The 23919-nt window shown below is 37.7% G+C and overlaps 1 protein-coding gene across 2 annotated transcripts; it reads right to left on the reverse strand.

Moving 5' to 3' along the window:
• Positions 1–537: 537 nt before the first annotated feature.
• SLC13A1 (solute carrier family 13 member 1) lies at positions 538–23919 on the reverse strand. Of its 2 annotated transcripts, none has more exons than XM_015853002.2 (15): positions 23766–23919; positions 22665–22793; positions 21875–22011; positions 18501–18688; positions 17883–17940; positions 17486–17552; positions 16817–16977; positions 12373–12492; positions 11116–11214; positions 10925–11026; positions 4173–4276; positions 3307–3416; positions 2512–2673; positions 985–1122; positions 538–852 (listed from the first exon to the last, which is right to left on the reverse strand). In XM_015853002.2, the coding sequence occupies exons 1-15, from the start codon at positions 23862–23864 to the stop codon at positions 709–711; spliced, it is 1818 nt and encodes a 605-aa protein (XP_015708488.1). In that variant the 5' UTR covers positions 23865–23919; the 3' UTR covers positions 538–708. The 2 variants fall into 2 exon arrangements, with proteins under 2 accessions (XP_015708488.1, XP_015708478.1); XM_015852992.2 differs by having other exon boundaries at positions 16817–16980.

Below are 23919 nucleotides of genomic sequence, written 5' to 3' on the forward strand. Positions count from 1 at the left end.
TCCAGGAAAATTCTAAACAACATGTACAACTACACACTTCAATGACGTCCTGGAAGGAGGTAGATTTTAAACATGTGCTTAAGTATGTATTTTCCTTCCAGACTTCAAGGTGCTTAACAGATAAAGTGCTTTGTTAGTGGCTACCCTGCTCTTCTCCATTTCTTTGCACATTTGACAGTTCTGTAAACCACATGTCCAGTTCAACCCCCAAAGTTATCATTTTATCTTTTGTTTATGATCAACACCTTTTCAAACTGTATTTGAATGTAGAAAACAAAACCAGTAGGTTCTTGGACAATACCCAAATGTCACCAAAGATAACAGTAAGGATAGATATAAGAAATAATAAAATCTGTATCTCATTATTTCTCTACCATGAGCATGGTGGCAAACTGACAGCGTTTCTTTCAAAACATGGAGTTATAAACATTCAGACTAGCCCCAACTAGATATAACTCAGTGACATTTAACAAGTATAGCACTCTTCCTGATTGATTATACCCTCAGACCAGGTCATTGGTCTTTTGGTCTGTGAAATACAGCATTTACAATAATATGGTTCTCTATTGTTGTAGTGACAAAAAGCATTTTAACTGACTCACCACATGCCAGTGGAAAAGAAAAGAAACAAAAACAGTTCAAGCCAATTTGCAGCTTTTGTTGTTGTTGTTTTTGTTATTGTTTGTTTTGTTTGTTTGTTTGTTTGTTTTACAGCCCAGTGCTATTTGAAAAAGAAATGTTTGGTGCCCAACTTGGATAAGTATAGAGATCAAATAGAGGCACTATCCACGTCATTATTGCAAGCATAACTACAGCAACTCCGATGATGTTAATACCCAAACCAGCTTTCACCTAAAGGAGAGGAAAAAGAAAGAAAAGACTGATGTCAGGACTGTGAAGAAAGTTTTTAAAATGGTAAAAATCAGATAATAATGTTGCAGAGTGATTATCGGAACCTTTAAGGGTGTCTTCCTTAAAACTCACCATGTCCATTACAGTTAAATGGCCGTATGAAAATACAATGGCATTGGCAGGATTTGCTACAGGAAGAAGAAATGCAAAGGAAGTACATAGTGTGGCAGGTATCAAAATGAAAAGTGGGTTCACATGAATGGCTTCAGCCTGCAGAAAGGAAAATAAAAGACAGAGAAGTGCTGTCAGTGGACACAACTGCTAAACGAAATACATAAATACAAACTTCTTATATTAGCACAAGCAAACTGTGAACTGACATATTAAGTAGTGAAAAATAACCTTTTCTGGTAATTCCTTTATAAGATTATAACTGGGAATGCCTCAGATGAGAAAGGTATTTCTAACACAGGACAGTTAATAAACTAGAGGCACAAAGATGAGGGGCCTGGAGTACCTCCCTGTGAGGAAAGGTTGATAAACTGTTCAGCCTGGAGAAGAGAAGGGGATCTTATCAGTGTTTATAAATATCAAAAGAGTAGGAGTCAAACAAATGAGGCCTGGCTCTTTTCTGTGGTCCCCAGCAAAAGGACAAGAGGCAGTGGGTACAAACTGGAACACAGGGTGTTCCAACTGAACATGAGAAAAAAACTTATTTACTGTGAGAATGACAGAGCACTGGCACAGGCTGCCTACAGAGGCTGTGGGGTCATCTTCTCTGGAGGTATTAAAAACTTACCTGGACACTTGCCTGTGTAACTTACTGCAAGGAATCTACTTTTATTGGGGGGTTAGACAAGATGATCTCCAGAGGCTCCTTCCAACCCCTAAAGTTCTGTGATTCTGCAACTCTAAATTCATGCGTGATTTTTCTCTAATTGCAGTTAAGTCACAAAGATGAAAGATTCTTGCAAAGATTTTGAGCAAAGCTTAAGCACAAAAATTAAACAGTACAAGAAAGACGATTATACTGAATTGGTATATAATGGGTTGGAGGAATTCAGTGAAGAGATAGATAATTGAATTTTCTTCTGTGAGTGAGAAAGAGAATTAGTTTGTGTCTAGGCTGGCCAAGAGGCAAAGTTACAGACTACAAGATGACCACGGTAAGTTTTGAAGAGGATGAATTGGGTGATATGATAAAGATGATAAAAAAGAGAAAAGGAGAGAAGAAATGAGGAGTACATCTAAAGTACATCTATTAGCCCTTTCCTCTCTTTGATGATAGCTTGAATGTTGTGTTAGCCATTTCTGTCACAGATGCTATCCTGAACTAACAATGACAGAGCTGGTCTTTTAAGTCTTCATTATTCTCAAATAGGAATAACAGCTTCTATTTTTGAGTGTTACACTTTTATTTTCATTTTCCTGAATTTATAGCATCTCTTATAATGAATTCTCAACAACCTACTCAGTAAATACTTCAACACACCAACAGAACACAGCAACAAAACAAAACAAAACAACTTAACAAAGCAAAGAAACAAAACCAACAAACTATTTTATAGAGACTTCTTAAAAACTGATTCTTTGAGAAGCTATATTATTACATGGATGATAAGGCACATTCTGGTTAAAAATAACCTCTATTATACTCACCAAAGGAGACAGTATGGGCAAAAATATCGTAATGGTGGCAGGATTGCTGGCCACTTCTGTCACTGACGTGACAATAAGACATGATATGAGGATAACCAGCCACAGGGGTAATGATCCTAGAGGGGTCAATTTATTTGCTACCCAGGCAGACAGTTTTGAAACCTGCACAAGGAATGTGACAGTCTTAGTTTTACAGAACAGTGAACAGAATTACAGTTAAAACATATATAACAAGAATTTACTCATCTATTAATTGTGATGTATTTGTAGATAAGAGAGAAAAAAATCTGAAGTATTTTCCATGTTGATACCACATGTTTTTAAGTATGTTTTTCTACGTCACTGTTGTACTGAAAATAATCAAACTACTTCCCATTTATTTATATTCACACTTTTGAGAATGTTACAAAAGATGTACTCAGAAGATTTCTAATGTGCACACATTGGGCTTCATGACCAGAGCCTGGGCAGAAATCTGCTTGATTTACCAGAATAGGCAGCAGTGCTGCATATAGGAATCACCTTAGGAAACTGGACAACTCCTACTGCCATCGGGCTTTAATTTGAGCAAATAATAAATAGTAATCATCACCGTGTGTAGCATTTGAAGACAAAGAATAATTTTTATTTATAACTCTGCTTTCTGAACATCTTGCATATTCACAATTATCCTATTCAATATCACTTCTGAACAATTTGCTAAAATAAGCCTATAATCTTGAATCCACGGCATGACTGAATTCCTTCTGATGTGGGTCATGGTAATTTCTCAGTACCATCTATAAATTGCATTACCTCACAGCCGTCTGCCAATGCAAACCCACCACCAACAAGAATAGCAATTTCCCAGGGCATGCATGACTGAAATTCCTTCCAAGTAATCAGTGGAGTGTAACCAAAAGCAGCTAGAGAAAAACAACAACAACAACAATAACAAAACACCAACATTTAAAAACATCTTGCAAAATATCTTGTATAATTTCTCCAAAGGAATACTTGGGAAACTCTAATTATTATAACTTGAAGAAAATCTTTGAGAGGAAAAACAGATACCTCCCGGTACCCGCTCTAAACTATCTCAGCTTGACAATGACAATTACAACAGTTTCCAACAGTAGAGCATTGGCACTTCTGCCTGTAAGACAGCTATGGGGTAACAGTAAGATTAACTTATTCCATAAAATTGTACTGTTCAGACAGATTACTGAGCAAACTCTCTTCCATTTAGGGTCTGGTCTCATTTTCTCTGGGTTTCATTGATGTCAGTATTAAAACTTACTGAAGTAAATTCCATTTAAGGGGATAAAAATAGGAACTGATTCATTTTCCATTTGGAATTTTACAGGGTACATAAAATAAGCATAACACTTTCGAAATAAACACAGCCCTGCCCAGTGTAGCCCTATTCAAAGCTCAAAGCAGTCAATAGAAAACTGGTTTCTATTGTAGTTGGAGATGCGGAGGCAGCAGGCTGCTACGCAGCACCAGATCTTTATGCTCACATTGCCTGAGCATTACTTTGGGCTTCTTCTAGGACAGAGATGCTTTAAGGCATTATTCTGCATTAGCATTAGCATTTATGAACATTCTTTGACAGAATGCAATTAATTACATTTATGGTTACCTTATTGTAATAAAATCCACATTGAAATTTACTTAACTGCTTTCTCCATTCGACGTCTTAGTCAATGTTTTTGCTGGAATAATAAAGAACAGGAGGCCAATCACTAAGGCAGTTGTTGAATCCGTAGCATAGCCTTTATATCTAAGTTAACAAGAGTAACACAAGAAAAAGATGTATAAGTAGATATAGGCAGGACAATAGTCTGTTATATTGTGTGTTTGAGACCAGGTGCTGGCAGTGGGCATGCAGGGGTCTCTCTGAGGAGAGGGTGTGGCTGCCCCATGTCAGATGCATGGACCCAGCTGTCAAAATGGCGCCAACTTTGTGCAAGTAGATTTAAGGAAGGGTAAAGCACCTCATAGAGTGAGATGTGCAGGGAAAAAAAGGTTGTGAGATACAGCCCTGTGAAAATCGAGGTCAGAAAAGGGGGAGGTGCTGCAGGTGTTGCAGCACAGGTTTCCCTGCAGACCATGGAGGAAAGCATGGTGGAGTAGAGAAAAAAGTATGAGGAAAGATGAACATAAAGGAGCTCTTGCAGACATCAACATCAATTCCCCCTCCCCCTATGCCACTCAGAGTGGGAAGTAATGTTGCCAGGGGTGAAGGAGTAAGTTTGAGCCTTAGGAAAGGGAAGGGTGAAGGTGCTGTTTTAAGTTATCTTTGTTTCCCATTATCCAAATCTGTTTTAATTTGTAGCAAATAAAATAATTTTTCACTGTGTTGAGTCTATTATACTCATGGCAGTAACTGGTATCCTTGTCATTATCTGCACTCATGAGCTCTTCCACAGCATTTTCTCCCCCTCTCTTGTTTAGCAGGGGGACAGAGAGAGCAGCCAGGTGGGTATCTGCAAGCAGGCCAAGGTCAACACACCACGTCCACAGAATTATCATGTCAGACCTGTAAATTAATCTGCTTGTGTCCTGAGGAAATGTGTATTATTTTGTCATACAGAAAAATAAGCTGGAGGAGGGAAATAGTTAGTAATACCTGGTGTTTAAACTCATTTTCATAGTTCAATGGTAAATTTAATGATTTTAATATGCTCTGTAGTAGATCCAGTCCAATAGGCCTGGAGCACTGTGCCTACCCATGAAGGATGATGCTTCTGTAGCTAAGAAAAAACAGCAGAGCTTTATTATCATCATCCCTTGTCTGTCACCTCTAGGGTCATAGACACAAGCATTATGTTTACTTTGATAATTTCCTGTGCATGAAAACTCTTTGCACCAGTTCTTAAGTTGATCCAATTTCCTTCAAACTTGTACAGAGTAGCCACAAGGTCAGGCAAAGTGAAGAGCTGACATCTAGAGCTGTTTCAGCACATCCATCTGATTCTATTACAAATTGATAGATGGCAAGAAATACCATCTTATTTAGTTAAGACAGTCATTCAACAAAATACAAATTTTGCTGAAGAAAATTAAATCCAACACTTTTTAAGGTCCGTATTTTTTATATACTTTCTGTAAATTATTATTTTTCCTGAACAAATGTATTTGTCCTCTCAGCCTCATATCATGTACCTTGCTGCACATGCAGCTGTAATAGGTATAAGCATAGCTTCCCAGAGGATTTCAGCCTTTTCACTAAATAGGAACGATCATCCCCTATTACAGGTTACAAACATATAATCTAATAGTTCTTTTTGCTTCAACAGTGTTCAACGGAGATTCACAAAACCTTAATGTGCATAGCACACTGACTCATAGGGGGGTGAGGCACCAGCAAAGTCTGCCCAGAGAAATTGTAGATGCCCCATACCTGGAAGCACTTAAGGTCAGGCTGGATGAGGCTTTAGGCAGCCTGAGCTGGTGGATGGCACCCACAGCAGGGGGTGTTGAAACTGGATGATCTTTGAGGTGCCTTCCAACCCAAGCCATTCTATGATTCTGTGAGATATGAGATCACAGCCAGTACAGCTTTAGATAAAACTGTCGCAAACGGAAACTGCCAAGAAAGGTGAAGTGGCTCTTTAATACATTTTGTCTCCTGTTTTCTATTGTCTGCTAGCACTGAGGATTATTTTAAGAAAAACAGTTTATTATTTTGTAATGGTACTTTAAGGCAGAGGGTTCTGCTCATATGACACCTTTAGCCTAGGTCCAGGTACACTGGAGATAAAAAGCAGAAAATACCTTCTTCTGGCTTCCTTGGTTGGAGTCATGGAAGAAAACAGGATTTAGACAGACACAATTCACGCTTCCACATTCTTCTCTGCAGCTGTATTCCCTCTGCATAGTTCCATTACTCAATGAACCACAGAACAGATGAGGGAAAGAAACTCTGAGTCAATCTGCTTCAGCCACCTCTCAAACAGGGACACCCAGAGCAGGGTACTGAGATCCATGTCCAGGTACATTTTGAAGTCAGTAGACTTCACAACATCTCTGGGCAACCCATGCCACTATTCACTTATCCTCACTGTATACAGCATTTTCTAATGTCCATACACTTTTGTGTTTTAGTTTGTGTCTGTTGTCTCTAACCCTGTTGGTCAGTATCACTAGAAAAAGCCTGGCCCCATCCTCTTTGCACTTGCCCTTCTGATCATATCATAGTATCATAGAATGGCCTTGGGTGCAAAGAACCTCAAAGATCATCTAATTTCAACCCTGCTGTCATGGGCAGGGTCACCAACCACTAGATCAGGCAGCTCAAAACATACATGCATTGATAAGATGCCCTGGAGCCTTCACAGCTCTCTCAGATCTTCATCAAAAAAAAAAAACTGCTTCAGTTTCTCTGTATTTGTGGCCCTTTGATGGACTCTCTCTAGTAGCTGTATGTCTGTCTTTTACTAGGGGGCCCAGAATTGGACACAGTGTTCCAGGGGTGGCCTCACCAGTAGAGGACAAGGATCACCTCTCTCAGTCTGCTGACAATACTTTGCCTAATGCAGCTCAAGGTACTATTGGCCTTCTCAGCAAGGGTCCATTTCTGACTCACATTCAACTTGGTGTCTACCAGGACTCCCAGGCCCTTTTCTGCTGAACCATCTTCCAGCTAGGCATCTCCCAGCAAAAATTAATGTATGGGGTTGTTTCTCCTTGCATGTAGGACTTTGTCTGCCCCTTGTGCTGTTTTGTTTACTCACAAGAATTAATCATTCTTCATGCCATACAGTTCACAGAAAGCCTGGGACACAAACACAATATCCTATCCTTCAGTCTTACTTTTTATGGAGACACATGTGACAGCAGACAGCAGCTCTTCTAAGATAACTGAATTTTCAGGTAAGCATTTTTCAAGGTCCAGTTTTTCCAAGATGTAAAGCAACTGCATGTACAACATTTACCTGCTTGTATAACTGCAAATTTAATTGCCCAATAAGGAAGTAAAAAAAATCAACTGGTTGGGGAAAACTCAGTGTTACTCTAACTGATACCACTGTAGAGGAAAGGACTGTTGGCAAAAGTATGCAGTGGCCGTGTATTAGCAGAAAAGAAAAGAGGAAACCGTAGGAAAACTTTATATACCCTCAGGCACTAATGTGAGGAAGAGTGAAGGAAGATCAACTTGTGTGCATCAGGTGCAGCCCAGAGTTGAAATTTTTATTTCTGATGAGGTTTGTAAAGTGTTAGCCAAAGGCCAACTCGAAATTCATCTAATTGAAGCCAGTATCCCACAGCCTGGAATTAAGCCAGGACATGGTTGGAAACCGCTGTAGCAGAAGTGATGTGTGACCCTTGGCTGTCAACAGATGGAGAGAAAACAGGTATTTTTACCCTGCACTTCCCTCTGTAATATTATAAACATGGATTAAATCATCCTGCTACCTTCCTCCAAAGAGAGGTAACTGGGGCTCAGGGCAGCACAGCAATGTCTTTGATAGACTTACAAAATTTCCATGAGAAAAATTAATTTATAAATGTAACATAAGTTAGAAATGCACTGACTTAGTATGACCAACAATGCTTCTTAAAAATGAGCTCTACTCAGTGATGATATAGCATAAGTATGGATAAGAAAGGCCTGATGTTTCAAAAACTAGACCTTAAAAATGGAGATGGTAACATCATTAAATATCAACCTTTCTGCTGGGTTCCAAGAAATCAGTGTCTTTAATTTAAAGGGGTATTCAGTAACTTGTGAGGATGAACAGAAGGGGCTGAGAACATGAACATGAGTGATTAGATTGGCGTGAATTTGATTCTTAAAGCAAAACTTAGAGCATTCCATGTAGTTTGTCAAAAAAAAACCTCGTAATATGATATAATTAAACCAGGTAAGTATACTCCTAAAGTACCTATCAGAAGATTTTAATCTAGCAGAGAAAGAAAAGAACAGATGGCTGGAAGCTATATTCAGACATAAAACAAGGCGTAAATTTGTCTTGTTTATTTTGGCAACAGCGATGATTATCCACAAGACCAAACTCAATGAAAGCAGTAAACTCCACAATACGAGGAACCTATAGTTTTCCACCTGGAAATCAAGCCTGGTTGCTTTCTTGGAATTCATGTTCTGATAAAATAAATCTCTACCAGGCCTGACACACAGAACAATATAGCTGCTTCTGACCTTCAGCATGCTATAACAGGTGAGATGACAGTACTGTTTGGTTCAAGTTCCTGGGAGTGTGGTGAATACTACCTATGACCCATCCATTGGCCCAGAGGGTATTTTAGCTCTGACATTGCAACTTTGTTCCTCCAGTCTAATAAACAATCTCATAATAAGGCCAAAGCTCATCTGTGCAGGTGACAGAATTTCCCTGAGACAGGCTCTAGACTGGGATAAAATCCTGTGGAAAATAAGTACTGTAATAAACGTAAGGGAAGAAAACATTTTGTTACAGTTGTTTTCTTTAGCATGTAATTAAGAAAGTTCTGCACATACTTGTCACTATACTGAAATCCAAAGGTTAGTGAACAAATACATGAGAAATGTAAGCCACAGTCATGCACTGTAGAAGCCCCTGGACGTAACAGAGATGAGTTCAATCCATTGATATAGGTCGTTTGCCCCTCTTTTGCTGTGTTGAAACATGATGGCTCTCTATCACTATACCTGTGTTGGCTCTTTGCATCCTAACTGGGAAGCTGCCTGGTGATCAGAAAAGTAAAACCATAAATTCCAGATTGGATGCCTATTAATGCAAATGATTGATAATTTTAAGCTATCTAGAAATGGGAAGGCCTGAATAGTAAGAAATACTTTATTTATTTTTTTCCTCTTAAAAGTTTTGTTATAGATTAACACAGGTCTTGTTTCTCCTCAGGTTACCTCACACAAATATAAGATTATGCAACATGGCATGTACTTGTATTCCTTCTCAAGGAAGACATTAGAGGCATCCACAAAGTAACATCCCCATGCAGTAACCGCACTTATTTTATAGATGTTCCATTTCTTCCCTTTCAGTGAACGGAATCCTTTGACAGAGGTAAACAGACAACTTCAAATAGGGAAAGTGTCGATTTCTGGACTGGAATAATCCATTTGAGTCATACAGCCCAAATCTGAGAGGTTGTTTACAAGGTCTGTTTGTCGGTATCAGGAGAATTTCACTAAATGGTGCTCAACGAGCACTGAATGTTAATGTGAAGCAGAAAGGGAGGCAAAGCCAGCCTGATTGCCTAGCTGACAGATTGCTTGATTAGGTCAACACTAAAAACCCTTTAAGAACCCCGTGATTCATATGGGACGCTGATCATCAGTTCTATTGTCGTGATGTTGAGATGAGGAAAAACCTGTTCCTGTTACTAAAAAGTAAATCATTTTAAAACAATCTTAGCTCTTATGCACTTCTTAATGCTGTTTTCACATAAAAATATTTTTTTCACTTCATTTTAAATCTTCAAAGGGCTGCAATTATTCCTTGTAACAAGAGAGAGAACCTGAATGATGGGAGAATGCTTGAAGAGGAAAGGGATGATGGACACATGTGATATGTCATTCATAGTGGAGACACAGAAACACAAAATGGAAAATAACCATCCAAGTCTATTTCTGGCCTTGGACAGAGTAACAAATGCTGACTCTGTAAGGTCCTAAACAGCACAAAGTCCTGCTCCTCCCAACTACTTCCCACTACTCTAGAGCAAAATTCAGACCTTTGTAAAAGAAAGACAGCACCAAAATTACAGTAATTACAGCAAGACATCCAGAACTATAACAGGCATCACAGCATTACAGATTTATGTAAGACCAAACAATTTCTTAGCGGAAAAAAAGAAAAAATCTAAAAGATCCTGAGAAAGGGACAGCGTAAACAAGCTGCAGCAGAGGGAAAAACAAAAAAAAAAAAAAAGAAATATAATAGCACACAAATAGCTCCTGCTTTTTGGCAACGATTTAACTGTGACTTTTCACAAGTTGTATATGAACAAACAGAAATTTATATTAATAGCTAGAGAGCTATCAAAGCAGAGGATGTTTGCCTGTACTCACAGAAGTTGGACTGCCAGTAACGGCAGTAGATAAAAAAAACCCTATCCAAAGGTATTGTTCTTGTAACTGTAGATTCGATGAGGAAACAGGAAACAAAAACATCAGTCATTATGCCTTCTCTATCACCAGATCAAGTCTAAGAGGTGGGCATAATTACTTTTAGTAGACATTTTGTTTCATCTTGCAATGTGTTTGGAACATTTCAGATGCTGCACACATAGATCTATGAAATCACTGGAGTTGTACCTTCTGCATATATACTACCAAGGTTTTTTAAAAATTGGAATCTTCCCAGAATGTGAAAAGCATTATTTTTAATATATTGTCAAGAAAATAAGCTACATGTTTAAGACACGGTGCTGCTCATGTTAGTGTATTAAAAAGATGACTTACTTTGGGAAAAGTGAAGACCATCCTGGAAAGAAGCCAGGATCTCTGGTAAACCACAGCAAGGTCATTAAGATGAACAGGACAAATGTAACAATTTCTGGGTAGCTATAGCAGAAAAACAATATGTTATACATCTTCTTGAAATCATATTTGGATTTACTTGTTCTTGTTTGCTAATTTATAGTGTGACATACCTCATGGGTCCAAGCTTCTTGTACTCATCCTGAATCACCTTTGCTGAAGCCTCTTCTCTGGCTGTTTTTTTCTTGCCACACTTGAACATATTTTTAAAACTGGAATGTTAATCAACAATATTAGAGGAAGAATTACGAGTGTATACAGAAGAAAAAATGTTCTCTTTTCAGCTAGTAATAGCACTTTATAAAATAAGTTTTTCACTTTACAATGCAGTTTCTCCCATTTAATAATCATATACTAAACTAAGTATATCGGAATTAATAGACAAAGTCCACTGGGAAATTGAAAGAGGCAGCAATTAAATGTGTCCTGCTATTGACTAACTCATTTGTTTTCTCCTGTAATGGGTTTAGGACATTTCAGATACAGCACACAGGAAGGATGAAGCTTTAATCATAGGAACTAATTGAAACAATTAAGTGCATAACCTATCTATGAAATGAAATTCATCCATGATTTTGCTCTACTCTGCTTTTTGATGAAAAAGTTAGCAATGTATAAGTAGCTGGAATACTGATCAGAAGAACAGTTACTACAAGCTAGGTTTTCATTCTCACAGTGTTAACAAGAACACTATCAAATCAGTCAAGAAAAATGAATACATAAATGTTCAGATATGGAGCGGTAGGTTTGAGATAACATTATGTCTGCTTAAGAGTAGGCAATCTCAGTCTTCATCTCTTGTACCGTACCTATTAGTGAAGCTGTGGAAGAATCAGCCAGAAGGGAATAGTCCTATATCAAACCTTAAAAGCACAAACTTTAAAAGGAAGAAAAAACATTCCATACGTATACATCTTGGAAAAAAAGGAACTTCTTTCCTTTACATTCAGAATTGTAATCATCCAGCTTATAAAGCTGGTATTGCTCAAGTATTCATGTCAATCCCTGATTCCAGTGAAGAGCAATGTCTGAATGTCTTTACCATCTTCAGGTCCCAGACTAAAATTCATATAATTTCCATATTCATTAGCTTTGCATGCATACACTACTTAACGATGATGCGTGTGCTTGAGGGGAAGAGATATAATTTGCAATATGGACTTTTCATACTGGGCTGAGTAGTCAAGGATCTTTATTTTAGAGAATTCTTGTTTGCTCCAGAGACTCAGCTGTATTAATCAGAAAAGCAAGAACACTGTTGCTGAGTTATAATTCTATAAGCCAGTTAAGCTTAGATACAATATATGATACTGGTACAAGATATTTTATATCATACACCTTTAGCTTTATTGACTGCAACATTTACTTACTCAAATCCAAGGAAAAGCCACTGGAGCCAGACCCAGCACAGCAGCAGAATAATAACTGCGATGGGGATAGAAAAGACAAACCAAGATCCAAAATTGATGCACTGGCAACCTGGATAACGTCTGGATTAAAGCAAAAAAGAAAAACCCAAACTACATTTAGTTCAGTTTGGCAAAGGAATATAGACGTGTGAGAAGTACCAGAAAGCCCTGCTCCAAGAGAGTTCTTTTGGTTGGCAGCTGCCTTCAGAATGAGGTGGCCTCTGGTATCATCTTCCTTCACCCTCCCATCCTGTTCCTGATCATCATGACTACTACAGGAACTGACCCTGCAGCTATGCCACAGTTATTTAAGCATCTTATCAGCAACAGGTCTGTGCATCTTCCTCTGATCTAGGTGTGTCTCACCTGAGTTGAGAAGGCAAGGAAGAGCCAGTCACAGTATTAAGGGTCTTTGGGACTGCAAAGAAACAGAACTTGAAGAAAAATTGTTCTCTGAATAAAGACTTTTTGCACAAGCAAATATATTTGAATTAACAAATAAATTTGAATGAACTTAGAAGAGAGCAATAGAGACAACACTGAGATATTTATTATTAAAGGTTCCATAAGGGATTAAAATCTCATTAGAAATGAATTTATCTCTACTACTTTCCAGGAAAGGTGAGAATCTTTATTTGTCAGTTGGATTGTTTCTCAGATTGTGTTGTCTCTATGAGGCGGCCATCATGTACTGTTTACAGATGTGCATCTTACAACCAGAACTCATCCTGCCAAGTGTATTTAAAAAGAAAGAGTAATGGGCTTAAGTTTTCTGAAATAAATACATTTACTGTTTAAAGAGATAGATGCCAGGAAGGCAAAAGGGCCAGTTAAATGAATTCTGCTTTAGTTGGCCAAGTCACTCTTTGAACAGTTTTCTCCATCTTTGAGCACCTCCAGCTCTGCTGAGAGACTTTTCTGCTAAAAGTGAGAAAATTCTAGCCTTCATCCTTGGTTCAAAGATTGTATGAAAAGGAAAAAACAATGTCCAGAAGGAGCCTGCAATGACTATTTCCAATTATTATCCTATCTTCTATATTTCATGCCTTGCCATATGAAAAGGAATTGTGATGGTCACAGAAGTCATTGAGGTGATACTTATAATGGATAATGTAACAAGTAATACTTATTACAAATGTTACCTCATATGTTGTTCAGTTTGTAATATTTGTCTATATTTTTATGTTTACATACATTGCAATTAAACTGGCAGCTGAGACTGAAGTAAAAGTCCTACCCACTTCTTGGGATGGGTGTTCTAAATTCCAATCGTAGATAGTGCTGACAGTGAAACTGGAACTTGAGAAGACATTAAGCTATTACATACAATTTATTGATTATAATTTTGAAAGCAAATATTCCTGGGGTAGATCAATTTAAAAAGTATATATTATATAGCACTGGTTGGATTATCTGTTACAGTTAGATTACAGGTCTTGCTTGAGGCAAGGATGGAAAAGACACACTTCATTCATTTCATTGTAGGATTTGCTCTTCTTCAAGGAGGAGAGAGAACTGTTTTCTCCATTATGCTATATTTTCTGGTGACTATTTCCCCCCAAAACCTTCTCTCAGTTTTCCTCTTTCTCTGCTTCTAGGATCCCTGGTGCCACTCTCACATGGTCCAGCTGCACATCTTTACCTGTAGCTCAGGAGAAACATCTTGGTCATGTAAAAGAGCTTTGAGAAAATCTGTACAGCAAGACAAGAGAGGTAAAACTGCTGCTATGGGATATCTGACAGACTTGAGCAACATGAACAACTACAGAGGAAAAACACCAGTAGGGAAAAGGATAAAATAATAAACAGCATTAAAATATGGAGTCAGAAAAAGGGACAAAATACAACCAAAGATCTGTTCAGAAAGCAATGAGGTCTGATCTATCTCATTCCCCTGGCAAATAAAAGCGTCTGGGAGTCTTATGGAGGTGATGAGCAGACAAATGCTTAACTATTTAACAGGCATCTTCTCAGTATCATAGTCAATTTTTTGTGTCTCTATGTACGCAATTAAAGAACTGCAACAGATACAAAGAACATAATAACACTAATGGAGCAAATTCTCAGCCATAAAGCGCTCCTTTTCTGCATAGTCATCAACATCAGCTGAGTATTTTCACTAACCATGAACAAAAATCTGCATGATGCACTTGTAAAATTCTTAACCAAAGAAGGCAACCCGCTGTTGCTGTCATCGCTGCTGAAATTCACCACCTACTGCCTCACTGCACTCACAGCTACTGTTTGGCCTCCACCAGCAAGTGTCAGTGAATATCAGTGGGTACTATATTTTCTGCATGGAGGAGCTTAATGACACACTTCTGCTTCACGTGCACTTCCATGTGAGACACCATTTTGTCAAATTACCCCTTTGCTGCCATCTGTCACACAGCAACAACATGTAATGGGATATCGGTGAAAAGGTTCAGTTTCTACTGCTGTAGAAACTACCACCAACATCCACCTCTGATGTCCTGGGCTGACATCATACAGAGCAGCCTTCATAATATATATATTCTGTAGTTAATTTACATAAATAACAAATCATATTTTAATTTTTAATGTTTGTTGTTAAAACATATACAAAAGAGAGCAACAAAACCATAAAAACAGTGAGATATGTGATCCTGTTTTTGTGAAACTACGGAACTGAGCTGGTTTGATGGCAGTGACTGCCATTCTCATTGAGCTCTCAAGTTGTTCATCAAAGATTTTTGATGAAATTTTACTCTACCTGTACTTCATCCTTGAAAATACTTATTCAAAAAAGCACATCCACCCAAAAGCCGTGACATGAGTGAGAGGTGACATCAATGTTGCCACTGTGTGCTTCTGACATGTGGAACATGGCTTCATTGCTATCCTTGGTGTGTACAGCTCTCTTGCTAAATTGTCTTCCTTATGATGCTCCTTACGATGCTTATGAATTATTGTCCTTATAATGCTTATGATGCATAAAAATGGACTGCAAATGTGTGCAAGTTACACTAATGGGTCAATTCCCACTTCATTCAGGACATAAATACAATTGAGACCTCATACGAGAGAGGTGCAAGACAGTTAAATAGAAAAAAATATTTGCACAGTGAGATGGTAGATACAGCTTCAGTTAAGGATTAGGCTCAGTGGTTGTGTAAAGATTAAACAAAAAGCTGGGGGGTATGACACTGGATTACACACAGTGCTCCATGTACACCCTATATTCCTAGCAGATTATGAAGACCCAGTCAGAGAACAACAATCTGCTTATTTTTTTCTTGGAGAGGTTGTTAACAGTTAAGACAAACTGGAAAAATTACAGCTGCAAGACAGTTTGTGTCAAGTTCCCTAAAACTCAGGGCAAATGAACATGAACAGTTCTTAACCCTAGTAATCACTTCTGGATTCTGCTGGGCTGGTGAGTACGAAGCCAGCTTGAACCAGAAATGACTGTATGTTTAAAAGTTTAAGTCTGAAGACTTATAATGCCACAGTCTGACCTTTTTATTTGCCTCCCCCCCTCTCCCCCAACAGGCAATTTCCGTATTGTTTCTCTTGTTGCTATCTGCACCAAAGCTTCTCATAGCACAGACAGATTTACAGACCGTACTTCAGATCTCTTTAGAAGTTCGCTGAAGCCAAATTTAATCCATTCACAGAACACAGATTGGAAGAAAACCAGTCGGTGCCTTGTCTTTCAATGTCTCACTGTCCTTAATACAAAAACTGGGCAGAGGTTAATAACAAGACTGTTGTTTCCTTCGTTTTTCCCCTAGTTAGAGTTGGAATTCTTCTGACAATAAGTAGTGGAATAATTAAATAAAGCAGTCAAATAAAACCTACTATTTTTGCAAAGCATCTGCCAAGTTTTACTGAGAAAAGGAATGTTAAAAAAATAGTGATCTAAAACCAAGGAGTCCAATTGAATACCCAGTTTCTGACTGGTTTGAAATCATTTGCTTTTTCTTTGACTGACTGACCTAAATTCCTCATTTCAGCAATGCACCGAGCACGGCCTCCTGAAAGTCTCCTAATATGTTTTGCCAAGAGGACATGAACTGAGCTCCTGCTCCACTTAGAAATGAATAACTTTCCTAGTTAGTGTCTCTCATACTCATGTTAAGGTAATGCCTTCATCTTTTTTGCATACAGCTATTCAAAGAGCAGAGTACCACTCAAGCAAAGAATGGCCATCTTTTCTGTGCCTATATTGGATGATCATTTACAGGCTTTCCCAGGGTAAGTTAAATACAACCATGCAATCTCTTTAACAAAAAATAATGAAAAGAAAGTAATAGAATAAAGTGCTGTGAAATCAAAGGGTAAAGTTTCTAATGCATTTTAGGGGAGCCATGTGAGAGCTCAGGAAAGAATAGTTGAAATTCTGGATTAAGAAGAATACAAATAATTTAATGTAGTCTCTTACGTATTGAAGTGCTCAGCAAAAATCAAATTAGTCGATGTTCCTGTGATTGTTGTCAACCCTCCAATGGTAGCAGAATAAGCAATACATAAGCACATCACTTTGAAAATCCCACTGTTTTTGTCCTCTCTGCTTTTTCTCCCTGTTTCAGCAGGTGGTAGGTTCTGCTTAGTAAGAATATAATAATAATAATCAAGCACAAAAATAGGACTCAAAGATGTCCCAGAACAGTGTGATTATTTCCTGGTAATATAGCCATATGCTATGTGGTTTGGTTTGCTATTACTACAGTACTCTACTACAATTATTCATGCAAAGAGACAGAAAGGAGAGTCAAATCCTGAAGTCTTTTGCCTGATCTGTCTCACTCTTTTATGCAGGAATTTCATTTATATATACTTTATACTTCTTTTATATATAGCAAGTGATATATAGAGTCTCTTTACTGTAATTACGTAAAATACATCCACAGCACAAAATCACCAACAAAATAAATAAATAAGCAACTGAACGTATATGGGTATCTACACGTATATATCTTGCTCACATGAAACTAACTTAATCAATAGCAGTGCTATGTAAGATGGAATGAGATTTGGGTTAAAGCCAATTTGCACATATTGGCAGCATAAAAATAAATAAATAATTAATTAAAATAAACAATTTAAGTACCTGTTCCTTTTCTTTTTCATTTTCCTTTTCAATTGTACAAACAGTGCTCCCCATATCGTTGTCATACCTGGGAAAGCAAAGGTATTAATTGTAATAAACAGATATTCTACGATGGCTTACTTGAAAGTAATACCTCCTATTTCATTATGTCAGCTTGCAACATGAGAGGCTGATGTTGGCATACAGGCTTTTGTTCATCCATGGTGAAAATACTAATAATAGTGACTACACTGAAAAACAGTTCTTAGTAGTTGAGAATTTGCTCTATCAAACAGTGTTACTGTGCTCTTTGTATCTGTTGTAGTTTCCATGGAAATAAATAGGAGGCATTACTTTCAGTCTGATCAATGTACTTAGAAGAATTCTTAAAAGAGAATTTAGGAAATGAATAACCTACCCATTCACTTGTTTTCTCTTCTCTTTCCAGTCACTGTTTTCACTTTGTCCTATATTTTCTGTAAGACATTGACAGGAAAAACAAATAAGTGCTTAAGGGTACCAAAGTGGAACATCTCCATCAGCATGTCTCTTTCCATGCAACTTTTTATCATCACATGAATAAATCTGAAGTGCAAAACAGTTTCTACACGACTCTTGTTACTGCAGAGTCTCAATCTTCTAATGATGAGGAATCTCCTATATTAAAATTCATCTGTGTAGTTTAGATTTATTTGTTCTTCAAACATTACCCTAGAGCTGAAAATGCTCTTTTCTCTTGCAAACACTTAACCTCCAGTGCATTTATGTTCTGTAGTCATATTTCTTACCAGACTTAGTTTTACTAGTCTGGGCAAACCACCCTCTTGTCTCCACTTCTCCTGCTGTATTCTGCACTTGGTCAGTTTGAATTCAGGTTGGTGAATGGGAGAAGGCTCATACAAAGCAGTCAAAGAGACATCTCTCAACAAAATGCATAACGATGCTATTACTTCCCTAGTCATTCAACTTCATGTTAAAAGATGTCTTAGCACGCTGCAGAGTGAGAGTGGGCAAACAACCTGCCCTGCATGTCTACCGTCTAGTTCCAGTGCCAGGTTGGTGGAGCCATTGGAGCAGGACATCTCCAGCATGTCAGCTTCTGCTTCAGCTCGGGTGATCTGCTGAGCTACAGCCTCCACAATTGGCATCACCATGGCAGCAGCCGAAGTGTTGCTGAGCCACATTGACAAGAAACCACAGCTAACCATGAAGCCCAGAGTAAGCCTGGAAGAGGAGAGAAGAGTCTGTTACTGTTACAGCAACATCTCTGTTTACTGTAAAAGGAAATCTTTTCCAACAGAAAGCTTGAGTTTAGGAAACGATAAACATCTTGTAATTTACTGCCGTGGAAATTGATGAATTAGAATGATTTTGATCAAATACATTTTTTCTCTGAAATATATTTAGTAATATGAGTCAAATACATTTATAAATGGAAATGGAAGCAGTAATGTTTATTCACAGAATGATGCTGTGTACAAATAATCTCTGAAGAAAGAGCACCATGCATATCACAAGCTCAAATGAAAGTTAAAATGGCTATACTAGCACTATTAGTGCTGTAGTGTAGAGGCTAGCTCAGAACTCTAGGCTTATCCCTTAGGTTCCACCCTCTTGATACCAATACAGATACTGCAGGGATAAGTATTAACAATTTAGTAGCTGGTGCTTAGTTCTTAATCCAGTCCCAAGACAGCTATAGGGATTATTTGTGCTTCAGTAAATGTTATATTAAAAGAGGAAGCAAAGGTCATTTTAAGTCCCAGTCTTGTCTTGGATCAGCTTATGCTAAATTAACTTCAAAATAAGAACTGCACCAGATATTCGTAGTCATATCTGGTGAAGTTAGGTTGATACAGACCAGAAATTAATACAGAAATACAGAGCACATTGTCATTTTTAGTGCATCTCTTGGAGATGTAAATGAGAGTATTTCTCCTGACTTTCCATCCCAAAGTGTTGGCAGCATCATTAGAGTTCTGCCACAAATCACCACAGTAAGACAGCAACTAGTAGCAGGGGACTGTGGCGTCACAGCATTCTCTGAGAACTCTGTGCAATTTGTAAAGATCCTTACTAGACCAAAAAGCTTCCCAAAGGCTGTACAGGATTCTGCACAAAAGTAATGTAAGCAATGCATTATTACATAAAAACAGTTTTCAAAATGCATCTCATAGCTCTCCATTTCAGTTATTGAACTTGTTTGTTCCTCAATAGGGGCACAAAAAGTTCAGTACCTTTACAACCTGCCTTTTCTCTATGCACTTTTAGTCGCTTAATGATGAAATGAGCTGCAGATCTGCAACTAGTGGGCCTAATTAACAAACTGTCAGTGATAGTGTGAATCCTGCTAACTTTATTCAGCTTTCAGTTAGACCCTCAGGTTAAAGCTGGGTAAGAATTTTGTTTTCAGGAGAAACATCTGTGTAAAAAACACTGGTCAGGATAAGTACAGTGGGTATGAATGTTTACTTTGTAGAAAAACATGATTTTAGCACAACTTGAAAGACATTTTGAAACAAAAATGAACAAAGCATTTGCTAACATCTGGCTTTGAAGAAATGTTTTCAAAACATCATAAACTTCCAACATCTGATGGACTGATGGTCAAGTGGTCATTTTGTTGAGTGTGGTGCACACTAAAACAGCTTTAAAAATAACAAAATATATCTTAACCTGTTAACCCACACTTTTTTTTTTTTCTTTGTAAATTATTCTTGCTGAGAGTTTATAAAAGATATTCTGCACAAAACCTTGGATAATAACTTCACTGATGCTCAGCTCTGCTGTATAATGCACAACCACTGTTCTAGTTTCCACAGTTTGCAGAAGTGTATGGCCTATTAGTCTGCCGACCATTTAGCACAGCTCACATGATGGGAAGCCTTTTGGGACTGCTGCTGCCCTACACCCAATACTGCATTCTCCATATCCTCTGCTACAGAAGCCTCCTACATCTCCTTCCTGGTCTGGATACTTTAGTGAGCACAGGCTGTGTGGGAGTTCTTGCCTGTGGCAGTGCAACAAGAACAGCATGCAGCTCTTTGCCAGGGCACACTACTAACAAGCAACAGATGCCAAGAGACAGGAGGATCCTCTCCTTTAGAAATCACCTTATCATAATCTTTATCATAATTAGGAAACCTGAGATAGGAAGGATGCTGCTTTCTCAGGACTACAAATTGGAACTGCTGCAGGTTTCCTCAGCAGCTGGACACAGATTTCAGGGTCCACAGCACGATCATCATCAGTGCTCAGCACACCATCTACTTGTGTTCTCCTTTTCAAGATTTGAACCAAAATATGGGAATTCAGAACTGATCAAGAAGAGAGTGTGTAGTAATTAAGCCTGCCTAGCTGAAGAATAGAGTTAATGTCATACAGCTGAATAAGAATATAAAAATAATTAAAAAAAAACAAACAAAACAAAACACAAAGCTACTAGCTGTCAAGAGATGTGGGAAAAATCAAAGTACATGTTATAGTTAAAATCAGGAGAGACAAAGTTATGATGGAATAGAAAGAATCCAGCATTTCTAAGAAGTGTCATTATATCACTCAAGAGGCGCTTCATGTTTTAAACCCTGCTTTCTACTTTTCTGACTTTTTACTTCTCATCACTGTCTGTTTCCTGACAAGGAGTCATAAGCATTGTTTGTTGTGGGAAGCCAACTTTGCTCTACAGATCTTCTCCAAAGCCTCACTGATGTGCTGTCAGATGAGTTGGGGTGCCTAAAGCTTTCCTGAGTGCTTGTAAAGCAAGAAAAGTTTTCACTTACATACATATATGCTGACAGCAAGTCAGTAGAGTGCATAATTTCATTTCCATCATCACCTCATCCAGAGGAATGTTCCTATCCCACTGATATTTTCTTCACAGGTAGACAAAACAAAAACAACAACAAAAATACCCCCAACAAAACAATAACAACAAAAACCCCTTAGAGACATTGCATTGGGTGTGTTTTTCATTTGCCACCTTGACTTTCATGATGTTTTTTTTCACTTCTTGAATTATTTCTGTGTATTTGTGAAGCTTCCAGAATTGTGCAAACAGTACTTAAATATGGATACATAAGAAACACAGCTCAGATATTTGGTTGTAGGCATCAGGTGTATGAACCATCATTAAGACACAGAACCCTTATATTAATCACAGACTCATCAGGTTTTTGTTCAGAAAGATCCTTATAATGAACAAAGTCACTATAGGGAGCTTTCAGTGTTGTAATTAGTATTTCAGTGAAATAATAAAGGTGTCACCTACTAATCAATCATATCATTTCAAATATCTGTGTTGTTTCAGTAGAAAAGAGTGGCTGGATTACTACTGCAGAATGAGCAATATGCAATTATTTCTGGAATTCATTGCTTTTGACAAGAATGATTGTCCTTCTGCTTAGCACTTACCATGCAGGGTTGACACCCACCAACATCACCATTTTTAAAGCCACTCTTTTGTGGAAATTCCATTTTTCTATTGATGTTGCCAAGCAAATCACTCCCATCAGCAGTAGATGAAAGTCTTTAAAATAAGCAGATGCCACCTGCAATTCAAAAACAAAAACTGTTTTTGTAAATTAAATGATGACCTTATATTAGTATTTGGTATTACCATTTCAGTACAGACATATATTTAAATGAATATGGAAAAAGAATAGTTGGTTTAAATGAAACTGTTAGGTTTCATTAAAGCTCTTAATTTCATTTAATCTAAATAATGGTAGGTTAAGATGCATAATGAAAAGCGAGGCTTGTGCTATAAACATCCTAAGACTATCAGTTATACCTAACACACAATCCAGCCAGTGAAATGCTGCCAATCCAACAGATAAAAGAACAATTTTTAACATAGAAATGTACAATATTATCATCTGTGGTACCATCTCTTTGATAAGGAGATTGATACTCAGCATTTTGAACATGGAGTCTTTATTGTGTCCTATCACTTCTGTAGCATTAAAGATATTTTACTTCTACCTAGCATTTTTTTACTGACTAGCATCCAAGTACTGAATAACAGTCTAGAAAAAAATATTAAAAACAAAGATGAACAAGTCCTGAGGACAAAGTCTGTGAGCTTGAGGTAGGCCTACTGAGACTAGCACTTATCAAATCCATGGATTAACCCATCAGGATCTTTCTTGAAACATTTTGACACTGAAATGTTTAGTATGACAGGGAAAAAGAAAAAGGTTACCTCCTTGGACCCCATTATACCAAACAATGGGAACATAAAGGCAGGGAGCAATGCTGAAACAGCCAGAGGCAAAGCTTCTGTGAGCCAAAAGATGGCAACTACAAACAGCGTGTATGCACATTCTGCTTCCTAGAATACAAAAACCACCAGTAAGAACAGGTTCACCCAGGGAAAAACAAAAACAAAAACAAAACAAAACAAACAAACAAACAAAAAAAAAAACAACCAAAAAAACATCACAATTGCAAGAAGTCTGTCTATGTCAGCTGAGAGATCACCTGGACCTGAAACTGGTATGACTTACAGGAGTTGGATTCAGAGTACATTCCTGCTATTGGTAATCTTGCTAAGGTATGAAACTGTCTGTAACCAGTTTTAAAGAATGTCTTGAGACTGTAAAATCACTTAAATTCCACCACTTACGAAAGAGCAGAAAGACAGCTACTTTTTCCTTCTTTTCCTTCAAGCCCAATTAACCACAGAGGTAATTCTGGAGTCTCCTCTGACTATTAAAGTTGCATGCAGAATGCAACATTTAAACCTCTTGCAGTCAAAAATAGGTCACATTTTGTCTCTGCTGAATCAATTAGATTTTGTCATCAATATCAATAATGTGAGGACAGCATCTAATACAAAAATCAGAGAGATTTTCTCAGATCTTTCATTCCAGTCATTTGCTATCGTAAAACACAATATATGATGAACTTAACAAAATATATAATCAAATGAAAAGGTAATTGCATCTGTCAATTCAACTCCACTGTCAAACATACACAGCTATTTAAAAGTGGCCAAAACCTAATGGACAGGACTGTCAAGGGAGTCAAGGTGATGTTAAATATGAAAAGCATTTCCTAAACAAGAAGAAAAAATAATTCAGAACTTCATACAATCAGTATGGAGTCTTAGATTAAACCTGTTGCCTTCCACGTATTTCTATGAAAACACTCTGAGCTGACCAAAGAAACACACATACAAAACAAAACAAAACAAAACAAAAAGTCCACAATGCAAACACAGTGGAATAATTCTAAGAAGATTTGAGTACCTGAAGATTTAAATACAGTGCAAAATAATTCCCTCTCATAGCAGGTCACTTACTTTGGTTTTGATGATAAGCGGGAGTGGAAGTAAAAGGAGTGGGGTGAGAACAATGAGCAAGAACCTTCGATAGACCAGGAGGTATTTAAGAATCTTCATGGCTGATGGCTGGCGCTGAACTTTCCTGAAGAAACTGCTGAAAAGATAGGTCTGA

Source organism: Coturnix japonica, chromosome 1, assembly GCF_001577835.2.
Source record: "Coturnix japonica isolate 7356 chromosome 1, Coturnix japonica 2.1, whole genome shotgun sequence".
Taxonomy (NCBI): domain Eukaryota; kingdom Metazoa; phylum Chordata; class Aves; order Galliformes; family Phasianidae; genus Coturnix; species Coturnix japonica.

Coding starts and splice junctions, on each gene's coding strand:
- SLC13A1 (XM_015852992.2), bottom strand. CDS start 23,864: ATGAAGATTCTTAAATACCTCCTGGTCTATCGAAGGTTCTTGCTCATT. Junction 22,794..23,765: donor CGCTTATCATCAAAACCAAA/GTAAGTGACCTG, acceptor TTTGTATTCTAG/GAAGCAGAATGTGCATACAC. Junction 853..984: donor ATTTAACTGTAATGGACATG/GTGAGTTTTAAG, acceptor CCTCTCCTTTAG/GTGAAAGCTGGTTTGGGTAT.